Below are 21992 nucleotides of genomic sequence, written 5' to 3'. Positions count from 1 at the left end.
AACTGGTTTTACTGGTTTCTATAGCTGGTTTTACTGGTTTCTTTAACTGGTTTTACTGGCTTCTTTAACTGTTTTTTTAAACTGGTTTTATTGGTTTCTTTTACTGGTTTCATTAACTGGATTTGCTGATTTCTTTAACTGGTTTCCATATCTTGTTTTACTGGTTTCTTTAAGTGGTTTTACTGTTTTCTTTAACTGTTTTTTTAACTGGTTTTATTGGTTTCTTTAACTGGTTTCCACATCTGGTTTTACTGGTTTCTTTAACTGGTTTATTTAACTGGTTTTACTGGTTTCTTTAACTGGTTTGTTTAACTGGTTTTACTGGTTTCTATAACTGGTTTAACTGGTTTCTGTAACTGGTTTCTCTAACAGTTTTTTACTGTTTCTTTAACTGGTTTGACTGGTTTCTTTAGCTGTTTCTAAAACTGTTTTCTTTAGTGTACGTGGTTTCTTTAACTGGTTTTACCGGTTTCAGTTGTTCTGATGCTTCTGTTTTATTTATTAGATTTCTGTAGTTTCTCTGGTTTGTTGCAGCGCCTCAGTGTGTTGTTGTGTGTTGTTGTTGTTGTGCTGTATTGTTGTTGTTGTTGTGTGTTGGTGGACCCCCCTCACCTCCTCACCCCTGCCTCACCCCGGGTGGGGGAGGGTTTTGGAGGCAGACAGTCCGGTCTGCTCCCACGCCTCATTAGCATATTTAATTAACCTGCTGACGGCTGAATGAGGGGGGGCTGGTGGGTAAAGGGGGGGAGGCAGTGTGTGAAAATACCCTCCAACACACACCCCTGTTACCCCGCCCCCTCCTCCTCCGGTTGCCTTGGTTACAGCCTGATGCTCTTTGTTTTAGGCCTCTGAAGCGAACAGACGGCTGAAAAAGCGGCAGATAAAAGAAGAACTCTGCTTCTGTGGGAAGAAAGTTAGAGTTTCTGAACTTTAACGGACTTAATCTGTTTGGAAAAACCTCAGAAGTGAACGTTTTTCTGATTCCACTGGTTAATTTAGAGACTAGAGATGTGACCTGGTGAACGTCTTAAACTGATTAAAGTTCATCTGTGAGGATTCAGTTCGAACTGAGGCTGAAGCAGGATCAAAAACATGAATAAAAACCTCCTAAAGAGGGATAAAAACAATGAGAAACACTTTAAAGATTGAAACCTGCAAACAGGATGTCAGCAGCTAATAAATAAAAACTCTGGAATTCGCTGCTTTCACCAAATGTCTAAAACTGGAGGTTTAATTTAACACACATCCAGATTCTGCTTTTATTAGCTCCTTCTCTCTTCATATTCAGCCATTTAATTTTATTAATACTCAGTGATCTTTGGGGAACATCGAGTCCAAATAAAAAAGGGAAAATAGCAGAACGACCAGAATAAAGAGAGATGCTGATTTAAAAAGAGAAGAAAAGTCATAAAATCTGCAGTAAGATGAAAAATAAAAATGTAAACAGAGTAACATGAGAAAACCCTGAAACTAACATCAATATTTCATAAATTAAGTGAATTCTAAAATCAAACAATTACAAAATAAAAGATAATTAAAAATAGAAAACGTTCATGAACTAATTTCTAAAATCATCCAAACATTTAAAGGAGCCGCTGGATTTAAAGACAACGGAAATTTTAAAACAAGTTTTCAAAGATTGAACTTAAATCCATCTGAACGTCGTATTAGTCTATTTAGCAGAAACCTGATTTGAAATCTCTAGTACAATAATAAGAATAAGAATAAGAATGGTAATATTAATAATAATAATAATAATATAGTAATAATAATAATAATAATAATAATAATGCTTGTGTTTTTACGTCGTTCCATCAGATTTAAATGTTTAAATCTTAATATTTAAAAGTTCCTTCCTGATGTTAAATGTGAGCCTCTGAACCTCCTGCAGCTCCGTCTGACTAAAACCAATCAGGCGCCTCCTCCGGGTCTCGGTCCGGTTCTGACTCATGGCCCAGCTGCAGGGGCATGATGGGTAATATTTCTTCCACTGCAGCGCGGCCGATCGATGTCTCTAAAGCCGCTAAATCATCCGCAGCAGAGAGCATGCTGGGAGGTCTGAGGCAGGAGGAACTTTTCCCAGAATCCTCCGAGCCGACCGACAGAAATAAAACGAAACTCTGAGAGAAACAGGTTGAACCGAAATAAACAGTAGAGAAAAGTGGAAGCAGCCACCACTGAGGGCGAGGAGGGAAAATACGCTCTGAAAAGTTCACATTAAAGGAATTATCTTTTTACTAATCATCATGAACAACCTGAAATTAATGAAGAAAAATAAATTCAATTTCACCAACATTCATCCTCAGTTTATCATTTCCACATTACAACTTCCAGAACACAGAGTATCGACAAAGGAACACAACATTTAGTCATCTGGAACTGAACCATAGAGGAAAAAACAAAAAAAACAAGACAAAATATTACAAAAATGAGACACCAAATGACAAAAGCGAGAAACAAAATGACAAAAAATGAGATAAACGACACAAAGAAAAAACAAAGTTAGACAAAAAAGCTAAAAAACAACAAAAAATGGACAAATGACAAAAACAATACACAAAACAAAATTAAATGAAACGTATGACAAAAATAAGACAAAAAACACAAGTGAGACAAAAAGGAAACACAAAATGACAAAAACGAGAAACAAAACAACAAAGACGTGAAACAAGCAACAAAAAAGACAAAAACTACAAAAACAAGACAAAATACGACAGAAAATGAGACACAAAATGACAAAAACGAGAAACAAAACAACAAAAAATTAGGCAACTGACACGAAACAAAAGAGACAAAAAATCAAACAAAAGTTAAAGCGACAAAAAATGACAAAATATCACAAAATGACAATAAAATAGACAACACGAGTGAGAAAAAAGGAAACGACAAAAACACGAGACAAGCAACAAGTCAGGCAAAAAAAACAAGAAAAAATATTACAAAAATGAGACACAAAACAGCAAATGTGAGACACAAAAACAACAAAACATGAGACAACACGAAACAAAACAAAAAAGACAAAAAGGTCAAAAGTGAGAAACAAAACGATAACAGTCAGACACAAAAAGACAAAAACAACAAAAAGAAGACAAAATATTACAAAAACGAGGAACAAAACGACAAAAATGAGACAAATGACACGTAACAAAACAAAAATGAGACAAAACATGAGACAAAAAAATTAAAGCGACACAGAAATAGACAAAAACGAGACAAGAAATTACACAAATGACACAAACGAGGCAAAAAAATGACAAAAGCAAGAAACAAAATGACAAAAGTCAGACATAAAAAGACAAACAACAAAAGCAAGACCAAATATTCCAAAAATGAGACACAAAACGACAAAAAATGAGACAAGTGACAAGAAACAAAACAATCACCTCAATCTGATGACTCATCAGATCAGATCCTCCAATCACTGAACTCCTACCGGTCGCTGCTTCTGAGCGCGTGCAGAAGAATGAATGAATGAATGAATGAATGAATGTTGAACACCTGTGGCTTACACATCAATACACACACACACACACACACACACACACACACACACACACACACACACACACACTGTGTCACGTTCATCAGTGTGTTGCAGCTTAAATCAGCAGCAGCTTCACTAACTATGATTAATGTTGTTGTTTTTGATGTTGTTGTTTTTGATGATGTTGTTGTTTTTGATGATGATGAAGGTGCAGCATCAGGTGTGACTGTAGAGCTGTGAGGTCATGTGATGATGTGAACACAGTATAAAGGTCTTTAAACTGAGGAAACTGTTGGTGTTAAAAACTCCCAGCTGCCAGTGAACTCACCGTCTGTGTGTGTGTGTGTGTGTGTGTGTGTGTGTGTGTGTGTGTGTAACATGTTGCTCAGCACATGTATGTCCATGTATGTTGTTGGACTCATTATCATGTTTATCTGCTTTCCCTACAGAAACCGGCCAATCAGAGAGCCCGAACCAGGCCAGCGAATCAGATATCAAGGAGCAGCCAGAGAACGGTGAGACACTAAACTAAAACACACACTAACACACACACTAACACACACTACCACACACTAACACACACTAAACACACTAGAACACTCTAACACACTCTAAAACACACTAACACACACTAAAACACACACTAACACACACTACCACACACTAAAACACACTAACACACACTAAAACACACTAACACACACTAGAACACACTAACACACTAAAACACACTAACACACTCTAACACACACTAAAACACACTAACACACACTAAAACACACTAACACACACTAGAACACACTAACACACTAAAACACACTAACACACTCTAACACACACTAAAACACACTAACACACACTAAAACACTAACTCACTCTAAAACACACTAGAACACACTAACACACACTAACACACACACTAACACACACTACCACACACTAGCACACACTACCACACTAGCACACACTAGAACACACTAACACACACTAAAACACACTAACACACACTAAAACACACTAACACACACTAAAACACACTAACTCACTCTAAAACACACTAACACACACTAACACACACACTAACACACACTAACACACACTAACACACACACTAACACACACTACCACACACTAGCACACACTACCACACACTAGCACACACTAACACACACTAACACACACTAACACACACACTACCACACACTAGCACACACTACCACACACTAACACACACACTAAAACACACTAACACACACTAAAACACACTAACACTAAAACACACTAACACACACTAAAACAAACACACTAAGCACACTAACACACACTAACACACACTAAAACACACTAACACACACTAAAACAAACACACTAAGCACACTAACACACACTAAAACACACTAAAACACACTACCACACACACACTTGCAGTGCTGTATATACTGTACACACAGTGAGGCTGACCTGTGTGTGACCTGGTGGTCAAACAGTGAGGTCATGGCTTCACACACATTTAGACACACATTTACACACACACACACACACACACACACACACACACACATGCACACACACACACGCACACACACACATTCCTCAGCAGAGGTTGTGGATCAGTGTGACAGATTTTAAACTGTGTAAAGGATTTCCTCTGTGTGTGTGTGTGTATGTGTGTGTGTGTGTGTGTGTGTGTGTGTGTGTGTGACCTCACGGTGCAGCTACGTGCTGACAGACACACACAGAAACACACACAGCTGGTCCCGATTATCCTTGTTGGGAAACAGAAGCTTCCACTTCTTCACTGATACAAGTACTACTAGTACTACTGATACTACCATTAGTACTACTGATACTACCATTAGTACTACTAGTACTGCATAGTCTACTGGTTCTACTAGTGCTACTGATACATATTGTACTATTTCTACTAGTACTACTGATACGACTAGTAATACTACAACATATTCTACTGCTTCTACTAGTACTACAAGTACTGCATATTCAACTGATTCTACTAGTAGTACTACTGACACTACTAGTAGTACTGCAAATACTGCATATTCTGCTGGTTTTACTAGTGGTACTGATGTTACTAGTACTACTGATACTACATACTGTACTGTTTTTAATAGTACTACTGGTTCTACTAGTACTACTGATATGACTAGTACTACTGATGCTACATATTCTACTGTTTCTACTAGTACTACAAGTACTGCATATTCTACTGATTCTACGAGTAGTACAAATACTACGTATTGTACTGATTCTTCCAGTACTACTGATATGACTAGTACCACAAGTGCTACATATTGTACTGGTTCTACTAGTACCACTGATGCCACTGGTACTACTGATAATACATATTCTACAGGTTCTACTAGTACTACAAGTAATACATGTTCTACAGGTTCTACTAGTACTACTGGTTCTACTAGTACTACTGATAATACATATTCTACAGGTTCTACTAGTACTAGAGGTTCTGCTACTACTACTAGTACTACTGTCATGAGTACAGAACAAAGATTCTTTCCTGTCAAAGTGAGAGCATGTTTTTCACAGTAACAGTTCAAACTAAGCAGAGGTCTACCTGGTGAAGCCTCGTATCTTCTACCATCTCATTACTTCGTTTTCCTTCGTATTACTTCCTGCTACGCTTTATCCTTCAGGGAGGAAATACATTCTTGTGATTTCTAGTTAAATTACAGTTTAGTGGTAAATAAATGTAGTTCCTGCCTTATGGACTCCTCACAGATGATCACCAGGTGTTTCCTGGACTCTATGTGGGTTCCAGGTGTAGCAGGAGCTCTGGGAGCAGAGCAGCACTGCACCGTGTGTGATTGTAAACTTTGTGTTTTATGATTTTTATAGACTCTGACTGTGAACCTCTTAATCAGGTCTGATCGATACCGTGTCTATAATCAATCTGTCTTCTGTCCCTCAGGTCACCTGGGCTTCCAGGACAGCTTCGTCACACCTGGAGTCTTCACGGTGGCCGAACTCGTACGAGTCTCTCAGAGTGAGTTCAGGTCTTTCTACTTCCTGTTTCCCAGCGAGGGCCGTGATCGGTTCCTCCAATAGAACAGAGTTAATAAAGCAGCTCCAGATGTTAGATGTTCCTTTAGTCTGAAGCAGCTTCAACTGTGGAGCAGAAAACCTGAATTGAATGAACAAGTTTTACTTCTTGTCTGAGCTGGAATAAGTAACTTATTATATAGAGAGTACTATTTAATGAGAATAGACTCCTGAAAGTACAAGTACTTGGACAGAAAGTAGTATTTTGGGTGGAACAAACCTTTAAAACCCTAATTTGTTGTATAGAGAGTACTATTTGATTTAGAAAAAATAAATTACAAATACTTTGACAGAAGTGTTTTAGGTGGAAAAAGCCTTTAAAAGTTCAAGTACTTCAACAGAAAGTTGTGTTTTGGGTGGAACAAACCTTTAAAAGTTCAAGTACTTGGACAGAAAGTAGTATTTTGAGTAGAACAGGATTTTAAAACCATAGCTTGTTATATAGACAGTACTATTTAATGAGAATAAACTCCTAAAACTACAAATTCTTGGACAGAAAGTAGTATTTCAGGTGGAAAAGACCTTCAAAAGTACAAGTACTTGGACATAAAGTAGTATGTTGGGTGGAGCAGACCTTTAAAAGTGCAAGTGATTGGACTGAAAATAGTATTTCAGGTGGAAGAGATCTTCAAATATACAAGTGCTTGGACAGAAAATAATATTTTAGGTAGAAAAAACCTTTTAAAGTACAAGTGCTTAGACAGAAAGTAACATTTTAGGTGGAAGTGATCTTTAAAAGTACAAGTACTTGGACAGAGAGCAGTATTTTGGGTGGAACAAGATCTTAAAACCATAACTTGTTTTATAGATAATACTATTTAATGAGAATAAACTCCTAATTCTACAAGTACTTGGACAGGAAGTAGTGTTTTAGGTGGAAGAGACCATTAAAAGTACAAGCACTTGAACAGGAAGTAGTATTTTACGTGGAAGAGACCTTTATCAGTACAAATACCTGGACAGGAAGTAGTATTTTAGGTGGAAGAGACCTTTAAAAGTACAAGCACTTGAACAGGAAGTAGTATTTTACGTGGAAGAGACCTTTATCAGTACAAATACCTGGACAGGAAGTAGTATTTTAGGTTAAAAGTACAGGCCTCTTGATGCTTCCAGTGTTTAATATTCAATGCCGTCTGGCCGTCCACCAATCAGAAGCCTCCGTCTCTGATCGGTTTCACACTGAGGAAGTATTGACGATGGGTGGGGCGATCGAGGGGCCGCAGGGCGGAGAAGAGAGAGAGGGCCGGGCGAGCGACGGGCAGAGAGGAGGGGGGGGAGAGAGGCGACCTTTAAAAGTGCCGACGAGCAGCAGAGCGGCGGCAGCAGATCCATACTGTCGATGGCTAACAATAGGGATGTAAAGTTCCTGTCAGCACACAGACCTCCGATCAAAGAGCAGCGATCAATAACTCTTATCTGCTTCATCAGATGTTCCTCTGAATGACACCCGGAAAACACGGCTCGGTCTACGGACAAACTGCTGCTGCTTAAATATCACCAACAAATGGTCCTGGAGAGTACACTGAAGTACTTCAGCTGTAGTATTTTATGTAAACTGGTCAGTACTGTGTGATTCATTCTAGGACCTTTGTCACAACAGCGCCACCTACTGGAGTGGATGATTAATAAAGTACACTGCTTAGGACCTTAAAGGTTTATTTACTACTCGCTGAGTACTTGTATTTTTAAAGGTCTTTTCCACCCGAAATACTTCTTTCTGTCCAAGTACTTGTACTTTTAAAGGTCTTTTCCACCTGAAATACTACTTTCTGTCAAAGTACTTGTACTTTTAAAGGTCTTTTCCACCTGAAATACTACTTTCTGTCAAAGTACTTGTACTTTTAAAGGTCTTTTCCACCTTAAATACTACTTTCTGTCCAAATATTTGTAGTTTTAAAAGTTTATTCCACCTGAAATACTACTTTCTGTCCATAGTACTTGTAGTTTCAAAGGTTTGTTCCACCCAAAATACTACTTTCCATCCAAGTACTTGTAGTTATGGGTTTTTTTTTCTAAATCAATTAGTACTCTGTATTTTTTCATCCAAAATACTACTTTCTGTCCAAGTACTTGTAGTTTTAGGAGTGAATTTTCATTAAATACATAACAAGTTATGTTTTTAAAATCTTGTTCCACCTAAAATGCTACTTTCTATCCAAATACTTCTAGTTTTAGGAGTTTTTTTCCTCCACAATACTACTTTCTGTCCAAGTACTTGAAGTCTTAGTTTTTCCCCCAAATCAAATAGTACTCTCTGTACAACAAGTTAGGATTTTCAAGTTTTTTTTTCATCCACAATACTACTTTCTGTCCAAGCACTTGTAGTTTTAGGAGTTTATTCTGAGTAAGTAGTACTGTCTACATAGTAAATTACGGTCTTAAAATCTCGTTCCACCTTAAATACTACTTTCCGTCCATAGTACTTGTAGTTACAAAGATTTGTTCCACCTGAAATACTACTTTCTGTCCAAGTACTCGCCCTTCAGTTACAACTTTGTGGAGTTAATGAGTGACGCACACACTTGGTGTCACAACAGTTTGTTCAAGAAATGAGGAAATTTAGATGTCAGTTGATTTTCAGTGGTTTCTCTGTTTAGTTGTGTTGTCAGATTTTCTCAGTTTGCTGGTGTTGTGTGTGTGTGTGTGTGTGTGTGTGTTTTTCAGGGTGTGTTTGAGGACTGAGGGTTTAGATCAGGGCTGATCCGGACCCAGACCTGTAGTCAGTACACTGTAACGGGATTTTAAATTTGACGGGTTGCTTCTACTTTCCCTGTGCAGCTTTTCCAGTGTTTACGGTGTTGGTTATCAGCTCAGGAACACAGACCAATCAGGTACGAGTTCAGACGTCCCATGTGACGCTACTCAGCCAATGAAGTCTCTGCATTGCAGGCGCTAAATATCGCAGCTCTGAGTTCAGAAAACAGTTGAGAGGGACAGAGAGAGGATGTTATTATGTTCAAACTAAATGTGGTTCCAGAATCGCCAATGAGCTCCAAATGTGTTTGAGAACGACCCTGACACCATTCAGACCAGATTCAGAAAACTGGCAGCTCAGTTCTCCCAGTAAGCAGCAGGGATGTAAGGGGAAAAAAATGGAAAAGTCTTCAGTTGTTTACATTTTTTGAGATGTAGGTATTGTTAAAGATGTATATAAGTTGGTTCAGGTTGTTCAGTCATTATTTTTTAAAGTTCTGCCCTCTATTTTCAGATGTACAGTTACAGCAAAACATTTTATTAATGTCAAAATGTTTTCACTGAATTTATTTGACGCTAATAAAACTACCAGGTTACGTCGACATTTATCACACTAACTCAGACTTTATGATGTTCTGGACCTTTGCTTTAACCCTCCTGCTGTCCTCATTTACGGGCACCAAAAAATATTGTTTCCTTGTCTGAAAAAAATCCAAAAATTCAGCAAAAAATTCCCCAAATTTATGAAAATTTGCAAAACCTTCAGGAAGAAAATTCCAGTAATTCCTTAAAAGTTTCCCTTGAAAGTTTCATTTTAAAAAAAATCCCCCAAATTTGGCAAGAAAATTCTTGTAAATATTTTCAAAAAATGACTAAAAATATCTAAAGAGATTCCATACATATCAGTAAAACTTCTATTATTTTCTTTAAGAACATTCACATTAAAATCAACCAAAATCCAGTGAAATTCGCTGGATTTTGGTTGATTTTAATGTGAATGTTCTTAAGAAACATTTTTAACATTTCTTTCTTTCCATCCAAAAATGTTTAAAGATTTCCCAAAAATGCTGAAAATGTGGACATCAGAAGTTTCACTGTGAAAATAAGTATTTTTACACATTTTCAAACTTTAAAACGGGTAAATTTTGACCTGCAGAACAACACAAGGGTTAATACATTTCTTGTGATTGGACCTCTGTGAACTTTAGTTCAATACCCCTGATTTCAATCCTTGCAGCACAGTAACATGTTTACGTGTTACGTTTTACATGTTTGAAGCATGATTCTAACATGTTGTGTGTTCACAGTAACTAACGGTGTGTCAGTGTGTGTGTGTGTGTGTGTGTGTTGCGTTACGCTGCGAGCACTGAGAGCTTCCAGCTTTAATATTTTTAATGTGAGCCGAGAAAGAAGTGTGTGTTTTAGTGTGTGTGTGTGTGTGTGTGTGTGTGTGTGTGTGTTCAGTATTTATTCACACACATTCAGACGGACACAAATGTATTCACAGATGCACACACCCTTTCTTTCTCTGCACTGTGTGTGTGTGTGTGTGTGTTGTGTCGGTCAGCAGATTTGCAGCGATGCGGCTCTGGAAGAATCACTTATGGATTAGAGTGCAGGAGAGTCCACCGTGTGTGTGTGTGTGTGTGTGTGTGTGTGTCTGTGTGTGTCTGTGTGTGTGTGTGTGTGTGTGCGTATACATGCTGTCTTTACCAGCAACATCCAGCTTAAGCTTGTAGAATCAGTTTTCTAACAGACTGAACTAATCAGCTGATTTCAGGTTTATTTGTGTTATTTGTGTGTATTTCTGTGTATATTTCGTGTGAAACTTAAATCCATGGATTTATATTTTCTATCTAAATGCAGAGAGATCACTGGAAGGAGGGAATTAGTTTCCTAAAGCAGCAGCTGCAGATAAAACTTTGTTTCAAACATTATTTTTGATAAATTGCCGTAATTCTGTTGCATCGTGTGAAACTGAAGCTAGAAATCTCTGAAAATCTGAGACAGCATCATTTTATTTCTATTCATGAATTAGATAATTAAACAGGACACTCAGAGATTCCTTTCAGATAATCAAAGACTCGTTAGAACAACTGAAACATGTTTGTTCTTCGTGTTTAATATGAAGTCATTAATTTAAATCTCTTTAATTGGAGAGAAGCTGATTCACTAAACTGTAGTTTGTTGGTTTAAACCCTTTAAAGAACTCAGTCTGATTTTGTTTTTGTTTACAGGAAAACAAAATGACACTGTGTTTGTTTTACTGTTTTAATCAGTGAAGTAATTAAAGCTATGAGATGAACTTTAATTAAATGATTAATTAACCCTACAGAGCCCAGTGTAGCGCTAGGACTTGTGAAACCAGATCAGATCCATCATTCTTTTTGTATATAAAATCTGTTCATTCCATGAACATTTCACACATTCACCAAGTCTCAGAGCGCACAATACAACAGAAATGAGACACAAAATGACACAAAATGACACAAAATTACATAGAAAAAGGGACCAAAATTTGACAAAAAACTTAGAAAGTGGCAAAAAATTAGACAAATGACAAAAATCAGATAAAAGAAAACAAAAGCGAGAAACAAAATGACAAAATTTTTTTTTAAAAAACCACAAGCGAGACAAAAAGGAAACACAAAATGACAAAACTGTGGCAAATACAAACAACAAAAATCAGACAAGACAAAAAAACAACAAAAGACAAAATATTACAAAAATCAGACACAGAATAACAAAAAAATGGATAAATGACATGAAGCAAGACAAAAAAGAGACAAAGTTACAAAATGACAAAAATGGACAAACGACAAGAACAAGACAAAAATAACTACATAAATTACACAAACAAGACAAACCTACAAAAACAGGGAAAAAGGACAAAATGATGTGACAAACAACATGAAAGAAAACAAGAAGACAAACAATTAGACAAAAAAGTTACAAAGCGACAAAAATTTACAAAAACAAAACAAAAAATAACGAAAAGGAACAAAACAACAAAAAAATAGACAAACATAAGTGAGACAAAATGAGAAACAAAACCACAAAAAATGAGACAAATGACACGAAACAAAAAAAGACAAAAAAACTACACAAACAAGACAAAATATTACAAAAATGAGACACAAAATGGCAAAAGAACAATGAACAATCTAGTATTTTACTTTCTGATCTAAACAACTTGTCATGGTCTAGAAATGATTTTAAATTTATCGTTTTACTAATTTACAATCTGCAGTTAATGTCTTCTCCAGAATTTTTACACTGTGAGAACCAGATTGGACCCTCTGGAGGACCGCTTTTGGCCCGCGGGCCGCATGTTGGACACCCCTGGTCTACAGAATTAAACTGAACTTTGTCGTGTTTTTCTGACACACAACCTGTAAAGTCACCTGTCAGAACACACAACGACAACACAAGTAGGACAAAGCTATACGTTGTGTAGCTCCTTAAAGATAGCATAGACACACACACACACACACACACACACACACACACACACACACACACACATTAACACACACACTCAGAGGTCTGCAGGGTGACCGAAGCCTACAACTCACCAGAAGATGAGATGTGGTCGAGGGTCGGTATTGAACACAACACACACACACACACACACACACACACACACACACACACACACACACACACACACACACACACACACGCAGCGGGTGACCTTGGCGTTGTGCAGCCATTACACAATCCCGCAGCAGACCAATCGAATCTCTCCTGTCGATCAATATCCTATTAAAGCAGCAGAGAGAGAGAGAGAGAGAGAGAGAGCGGCAGAGAGAGCCCGGCTCACAGCAGCTCCACTAAATGGAATCAGTCACTCCAGTATATTTCTACTGGATCCTCACTTCTCCTCCTCAATCATCCCTCGTTCCTCTCTCTCTCTCTCTACGCTCTGACATTAAACCTCTCTCCCCCTCCTCCCCCAGCTCCTCCCCCATCCCTCGCTTTCTCGTTTCTTTCTCTTGTCTCCACTCTTTCTGCCCCAACGCCGAACAGACCTGCGTTTAACCCTCTAAGACCCAAATACTGGAAAAAAGTAGCTAAAAATAAATAAATAAAAACTAAATAAAGCTAAATAAATAAACCCAAACATAGAACAAACCTGCATTCAACCCAAATATTGAAAAAAAGAGCAAAAATAGCTAAATAAATAAAACAAAAAATAATGTTCTCTTTTTTCTAAATTATACATATATATAGAAAACTCAACTATCTAAAAAAAATTGCAAAAAATAATTTGTATGTATATATAAATATATATATATATGTATATAGATAGATAGATAGATAGATATACACACTATGCACAGAATATATATACACAAATGCAATAAACACTATACACTACATACACACACAGACATACACATAGACAATATATACACACAATACACACTTTATACACACACACTACACAGTCACAGATACATAACAAAATGCGCAATACATGAGTAAAAATTATTTATATATAATATATATATATATACACACACACACACACACATATATATATATGTACAAAGCTTCATTGACGAGTCCTAAACTGTTCAATAATCTATCAATAATCCAATAATCGATCAATCAGCTGGAATCATTTCTTAATTTAAAAAAAACCCTCTAAATTCAGTGATTTCAATTTCTAAAATGTTTTAAATTTTCTTCCTCCTCTTTGATGGTTAACTGAATAATTTTGGGTCAAACAAGACCTTTAAAACATACATTTTTTTCTCAAACTGAATTAATCATTGATTAATATAGTTGGTGATTAATTAGTTTCTGAGTGGTGGTTGAACAAAGCAAGTGCTTTTAGAGACGAGATGTTTGGCTGAAAAATAACAACAGAATAGGAAATGTGTGAACAAGATGTAATAAAAAATAAATAAAATGCCTCAAAAAATCTGAAGAAAATGTTTAAAAAGTTACACAATATAAACGTTCCAAAAATGCCAACAAATATTCATAAAATGTCTTTAAACTGTCCAAAAAAAGAGAAAAAAATTGGCTCATATAATAATGCCAATAAAATCTATGAAGTGTCTCTAATAGGAATAAAACAATTAATTAAATGACTGAAAACTGTCCTAAAATATTACATATAAAACAGGCCAAAATATTAATAAAATATCAGATGAAATGTGAATAAAATGTCTGAACGAAATTAATCAAATGTCCCACAAATCTTAAATAAATGTAGATGTGAAGTAGCAGCAACAGCAATAATACGCTGCTGACAGATAAATATTAAAAGTATATTAAATATATGAATAAAATGTTCCAGAAATATACATAAATGTCAGGAAAATAATTTAATATAACATTTAAAAAAAAATCAACATCATGCTAAAATGTCGAAGATATATAGTCTCTAAAATGTGCTGAAAATTACAGTAAAAATGTGAGAAATTGAATAGAAATGTCCCAGATATGGGTTAAAGTATTTCTAAAGAGTTAGAAAATATGCTCAAATGTAAATTCAAACCTGACACAAAATGTCAAAAACGAGACACAAAGTGATAAAAACACGACAAAACTACAAAAACCAGACACAAAACGACGAGGAAAAGACACAAAACAAAAAAAGAGACACATATCGAGACACGAAACAACAAAAAAATTAGAAAAGACACAATAATGTACCTGAAATTTGTACAAAATTATCTTAAAATGCATCCAAAATGACAAATATTTGGAAAATATGCTAACAAGATATTAAATATATGAATAAATTGTTCAAGAAATATTCAGAAATGTCAGGAAAATAATTAGATTTATTACAAATATTTCAAAAAATATATCAAATTAACCAAAAGTTTGAATAAAACATAAAAAATATAAATAGTCTCTAAAGTGTGATAAAAAATAAAGTAAAAATGTGAGAATATTTAATAGAAATGTCCCAAATATGGGTTAAATTATTTCTAAATAATTTGAAAAAATATGCTCAAATGTATTTTTTTTTAAATGAAAGCATAAAGTGGCCCAGCATGGATATTTTAAGATGCATAAATTATGAATAAAATGTGAATAAAATGTCTAAAAAGGGTGAAAATAAATGTATTAAAATGAATTTCAAGGAGTAAAGCAGCTCCTTTCATGACTTTAACCTGTAACAAAGTATTTTTATTTTTATTTTTTGTGTTTGTTTGCTGCTTATTCCGTTAAATTAAAACCTTTTCTTTAAATTTCCTGTTGATAAATAAATAAAGGAATAAATGAGGAGCAGCTGAACGAGGACAGACTGAACTGGAGCTGCAGCTCAGAGACACTTTGATGTTTATAGACACTTTAACAAGCTCAATCTGCTGCACACACACACACACACACACGCTCACACACACACACACACACACACACACACTGCCAGGGGTGCACCTTGGCAGCGACACAAATCTGACACACACTTCTGAGAACACATTAGATGCAAAGATTCAGGATTAAGTTGATATGAAGCTAAATCCCACATAGACAACATATACACACTATATACACACTAAAACACACTATATAGACACTAAAACACACAATATGTACACACTATATACACACTAAAACACACAATATGTACACACTATATACACACTAAAACACAATATATACACACTATATAGACACTAAAACACACAATATATACACACTATATACACACTAAAACACACAATATATACACACTATATACACACTAAAACACACAATATATACACACTATATAGACACTAAAACACAATATATACACACTATATAGACACTAAAACATAATATGTACACACTATGCACACACTAAAACACAATATGTACACATTATGCACACACTAAAACACAATATATACACACTATACACACTAAAACACAATATATACACACTATACACACTAAAACACAATATATAGACACTATGCACACACTAAGACACAATATATACACACTATACACAGAGACACACACAAAACACACACATAGACAACACATACACACTATACACACTGTACACTACTACACACACAGACAATATATACACACAGTACACACTATATATACACACAATGTACACACACTACACACACACAGTCGCACAGTATACACACACTAAAACACACACGCAATACAGACAGACACATACACAAAATATACACACATACACTACACACTATACACAGAGACACACAAACAACATATACACATATTACACACAATATGTACACACAATACACACTTTATACACACGGACACACACAGTCACAGACACACACACACTCTATACACACAATATATACACACAATATATACGCAATATACACTACACACTATACACTACATACACACGCAGACACACACATCGACAATATATACACACTTCATACACACACACTATACACACACACGCACACATCTCAGACACACACACACACACACACACACACACACACACACTTACAGACACACACAGTCACACTACACTACACACTCTCTTACAAACAGATAAGAAGGCAGATGACCCACTTGGCACCTTCAAGTACCTTCGTCTGTCACACACACACACACACACACACACACACACACACACACACACACACACACACACACACATGCACGCTCACACACGCACTCTCTCTCACACACACAGACACACACACAGACACACACACACTCGCATCGTTGCGGGGATGAAAAGATGAATAAACCTGGAGGCCTCCACGGTTCAGACTCCTCCATCCCTCCTTCCTCCTGCCCTCGTCGCCCCTGGCAACACACACACACACACCTGGTTGTGTGCCAGCGCCAGATGGGTGCCACAACGCAGACGCACAAAGGTGTTTGGAGATTTTAATAATAATCACAATAATAGTAATGAAACTGTTGCGTTTGGAGCAGGACTGACCTAAAAACATCATTTCTAGAAGCAGCTCCAGCTGGCAGGAGGCCAGATCCAGCTTTTTCTGTTGGCACCAGACGAACAGATGGAAACCAGCACAGAGGAGAACATGTACAGAGCTGCTAGCGCCCCCAGCAGGCCGCATCAGGAAACAACCTCCACAGTGGGCTGCTCTGCTTTTCCACATGATCATTTTAGACAAGTTTAAGTCACCTGAGACTCATTTGGAGTCGTTTTAGGACCTTATTAGACACATTTAAGTCATTTTTGGCAATTTTTTAGCACTTTTGGACAATTTTTAAAATAATTTCCAAACATTTGTGTTATTTTGGACAAATTTAGCATTTTTTCAGACATTTTAAAGATTGTTTTCAAAAAGTTTGTCACCTGAATTTCATTTTGAGTAATTTTAGGAACTTTTGTCAAACATTTTAGACAAATTTAAGTAATTCTGGGCAAATTTTGAGTGTTTTTGGATAATTTTAAATAGTTTTGGAACATTTGTGTTATTTCAGATGAATTTTGAGTCATTTCGGAAATTTTAAAAATAGTTTTCCACAAGTTTAAGTCATCTAAGAGAAATTTTGAGTAATTTTGAACATGAATAATTCCAGCTGTGGAAAGATGTTTCACCATGCTGAATGTATCTCCAACAACCTGCTCATCTGTTCACTGTTTCTGAGCCATGCTGCATTTATTTATTCATCCAGTAACTTTGGTTTTCCTCGTGTTACAATTTTGGACAAATCTGTCATTTCTGGCAAATTTTGAGTGTTTTGGACAATTTTTATAATAATTTCAGAACTTTTGTGTTATTTCTGACAAATTTGGGGTAATTTTAGGAACTTTTTCAAACATTTCAGAAAAATTTAAGTCCTTTTTGGCTAATTTTGAGTGTTTTTGGATAATTTTTATGCCATTTTTGACCATTTTTGAGTCATTTCAAATGAGCTCCAGCAATTTCAGACAGTTTTTGAGTCATTTTGACCATTTTACACAGATTTTTGCACAAGTTTATGCCATTTTGGACAAAGTTTGAGTCATTTTGAATGTGAATAATTACAGCTGTAGAAAGATGTTTCTCCATGCCGAATAGATCTCCAACAACCTGCTCCTCTGTTCACTGTTTCTGAGCCGTGCTGCGTTTATTTTATTCATCCAGTAGCTTTGGTTTTCAAAAATTAAGTTTTCTAGGATTTGGGTAGTTTGGACAGGTTTTGGTTCATCAGAATATCTCCATGTTTCCTCTCCAGACACATTTTGAACCATTTAATGCAAATTTTGAGTCAACTTGGACATATTTTATGGGCATTATTGTCTCTTTTCTCTTATTTTTTGTCTCGTTTATCATTTTGTGTCTCATTTTGGTCATTTTTTTGTCTTGGTTTTGTTGTTTTCTGTCTTTTTCTGTTATTATTTGGTATTATTTTATAATTATTTGATATTTGTCTTAGATGACTTACACTTGCCAAAAACACTCAAAATGTGTCTAAAATGTTTGAACAAAGTTCCTAAAATTACTCAAAATGAGTCTTAGGTGTTCAAAAATTATCAAGAGAAGAAACTCCAACCTAATGGATGAATAAATAAATGCAGCACGGCTCAGAAACAGTGAACAGAGGAGCAGCTTGTTGGAGATCCATTCTGCATGGAGAAACATCTTTCTACTGATGATGAACAGAGTAGAGCGGAAAAGTCTGGAGACATGAAGATAGAAAAACATCTACAGGATGAGGAGAGAGCATTAGTTCTACTGTTGGTAACATTTGTCATTTTGAACAAATTTTGATTAATTTTGGACGTGTTGAAGGTATTTTGACCAAAATTTGAGAAAATTTTGATGCTTTTTGAGTAAATGTAGACAAATTTTCCTCATTTTGGACAGATCATGAATGAATTTAGACATTTTCAGATTGTTATGTTAGTTTGGACAAGTTTTAAATCATTTTGGACAATTTTAGAATTTTTTTTTCTAGTGTTATAAACCTGTGAGACTCAAAATTGTCTAAAGAGACTCAAAAATTGTTATTTTGAATAAATCTTGAGTCATTTTGGACAAATCACAAATCATTTTAGACAAGTTTTAAATCAATTTGGACCCACTTTCGCACTGAGAGGAAAACCAAAGCTACTGGATGAATAAAATAAATGCAGCATGGCTCAGAAACAGTGAACAGAGGAGCTAGTTGTTGATGATCCATTCAGCATGGTGAAACATCTTTCTACAGGTGATGAGCAGAGTAGAGGCTGTAAAAATGTAAATATTCACATTAAAAATGACTCAAAATCGGTCCAAACTGACATAAACCTGTCCAAAATTACTCAAAAATTGTCTGAAATGACACAAAGCTGTTCAAGATGATGGACAAGATCGTCAAAAAATGACTCAAAAGGTGTTTGAAATGGTCTAAACTTTTCCAAAATGGCTAAAAAAAATAACATTTAAAATGCAATAAAACTTGCAAAATGATCTTGAGATTAAAATCAAAGCTACTGGATGAATGATGTAAATGCAGCACAGCTCAGAAACAGTGAAAAGAGGAGCAGGTTGTTGGAGATACATCCAGCATGGTGAAACATCTTTCTACTGATGATGAGCAGAGTAGAGAGAAGAAGTCTGGAAACATGGAGATAGAAAAGCATCTACAGGATGAGGAGACATTAGTTCAGAGTTTAACATCTGAGGAAACATGTTTGTTCCAAATTTTTACATTTTTATGAACTAAAGAATGCCTGATGATGATGATGATGATGAAGCTGTTTCCATGTTGGACATATCACCAGACGATATTATCTCTGAGAGCGGTTAGCGGTGACATTAGCATCTCTAAAGCTGCTCTCCGTCCCTCTGATCCGTCCACCTCCTGCCATTCACCTCCTTCATACCTCCTTCCTCCTCTTCCTCTCGGGGGATCAGTTTCTCCACAAAGGCCTCCTCACTGAGAGGGGCGAGCGAGCAGGAAGTGAATGGGAGGCGGGCAGGGAGAGAGAGAGAGAGAGAGAGAGGGATCAGGCTCTTTGTTGTCAAACGCTTCAGTTTGAAAATCCTGCTGAACAAAGGCAGCAATCAGCTTCAAACCCGGACATCCGTCTATCCCCTGGCCTCCAGCCTCCCTCCTTCATCCCTCCTCTACATCGCTTTATTGACAGAGAGCATGATGGTGTGATGGGATGAAAGGAGGAGGAGGAGGAGGAGCTGCTGTAGTTTAATGCTGAGCTCAGCACCGTGAGTTTCCCTCCATCCATCCATCACCGAGTCCGTCTGCCCTGCAGAGATAGGAGGACGGAGAGCGCTCACTCCCCCTCAGATCAGCACACAGGCCTCCAGATACCCCAGATACCGCTACACTTTACTGGTGTCCTACAGATCTGTTTGGTAAAATACAGCCCCAACAGCTAGTAAATAAACACTTCATTTACATGTTAACTGTAAAATAATAATGTTCACATTGTATTTAAATCAGCTAAGATATAATTATTTAACACATTTTCTCAGTTTGGTAAAATTAGAGCAAACAACTAATGAAAAAAACAAACATTTAATTTACATGTTAACCATTAAAAAGGGCAATAATAATAATAATACAAAGAAAATAAAGTAATGTTCACATTGTATTTAAATCAGCTAAAATGTAATTATTTTAAAGATCTACCTGTTTGGTAAAATTACAACTAACAACGAGTAAAAAAAATGCTAAGCATTAAATAAATAAATAATAAAATAATGTCCACATCTGATTATTTTACGCATTTTCTCAGTTTGGTAAAATTACACCGAACAACTAGTAAAAAAATAAACACTAAAATTTACACATTCACCGTAAAAATAAAATAAAATAAAATAATGCCCACATTGTATCTGCTAAAATATTATTTTACAGATTTACTTGTTTGGTAAAATTACGCCTAGTAAAAAGAAAAAAAGAAAGCTTAATTTACATGTTGACCGTAAAATTAATGAATAAATAATAAAACAAAATAATGAGCTAAATAATAATCAGCTGAAATATAATTGTTTTACACATTTTCTCAGTTTGGTAAAATTACAGGTCATAACTGGTCAAAAGATGAGTAAATAAACCAAAAAATGATTAATCTACATGTTGACATGAAAAAAACATAAAGTCCACATTGTATTTAAATCAGCTAAAACATTATTATTTTACAGATTTACTTGTTCGGTAAAATTACATGTTATAACTGGTGAAATAAACAAAATGATGAATTTACATGTTAATCATAAATAACAATAATAAAATAATGTCCATATTGTATTTAAATTGGCTAAAATATAATTATTTTACGGATGATTGCCAATATTTTTTACAATTTTATAGTTTTTAATGTTTCACTATTCAGCCATTTTTAACTCTATTTTTCATGCACCCCTGCTGCCAGATATTCTTCCTTTTTTTACAGTTTTGTGGTAAATAAATCAATAAATGAAAATTTTTAAATTATAGTTTTATTTTATGTTTTCTCACTTTTGTTTAATTACATATAATAACTGGTGAGATTCACATATTAACTGTAAAAATATATTTTTAAAAAACAGGCCAAACTGTAAATAATGCCCATTAAAAACACTTGGTGCTTTTTTAAATGTAGTTTATGCTTTTACAATGTGTGACCGTAAAATTGCACATTTTTCATGTATTTAAATCAACTAAATTGTTTTAGAGATAATTGCTGTTAATTTCAGTCTGTAAACGTTCTACCATTTTTAAGTGTGTTTTTGTGGCTGTCAGTGTTTTTCCGTAGGTTTTTTTTTTACAGTACAGTGCTTTTCTACATTAAGTTGAAGCCTCGGCCTGAGTAATCTGATTCATGAAAGCA

General features: G+C 35.6%; 1 protein-coding gene across 6 annotated transcripts in view; it reads left to right on the top strand.

Moving 5' to 3' along the window:
• Window positions 1-275: 275 nt before the first annotated feature.
• The window catches only part of nfia (nuclear factor I/A), a 59770-nt gene continuing 38053 nt past the window's right edge, over window positions 276-21992 (top strand). Inside the window, exons 1-2 of one of the 6 annotated variants that reach the window (XM_055015251.1) lie at window positions 276-3999; window positions 6429-6503. In XM_055015251.1, the coding sequence (XP_054871226.1) occupies window positions 3891-3999; window positions 6429-6503 (184 nt within the window). In that variant the 5' untranslated portion in view covers window positions 276-3890. The remainder of the gene's footprint in view (window positions 4000-6428; window positions 6504-21992) is intronic. The other 5 variants (XM_055015249.1, XM_055015256.1, XM_055015273.1 and 2 more) reach the window with 5 other exon arrangements.

This window comes from Amphiprion ocellaris, chromosome 2 (assembly GCF_022539595.1).
Source record: "Amphiprion ocellaris isolate individual 3 ecotype Okinawa chromosome 2, ASM2253959v1, whole genome shotgun sequence".
Taxonomy (NCBI): Eukaryota; Metazoa; Chordata; class Actinopteri; family Pomacentridae; genus Amphiprion; species Amphiprion ocellaris.
The sequence above is the reverse complement of the archived record's forward strand: the minus strand, read 5'-3'. Positions and strand labels throughout refer to the sequence as shown.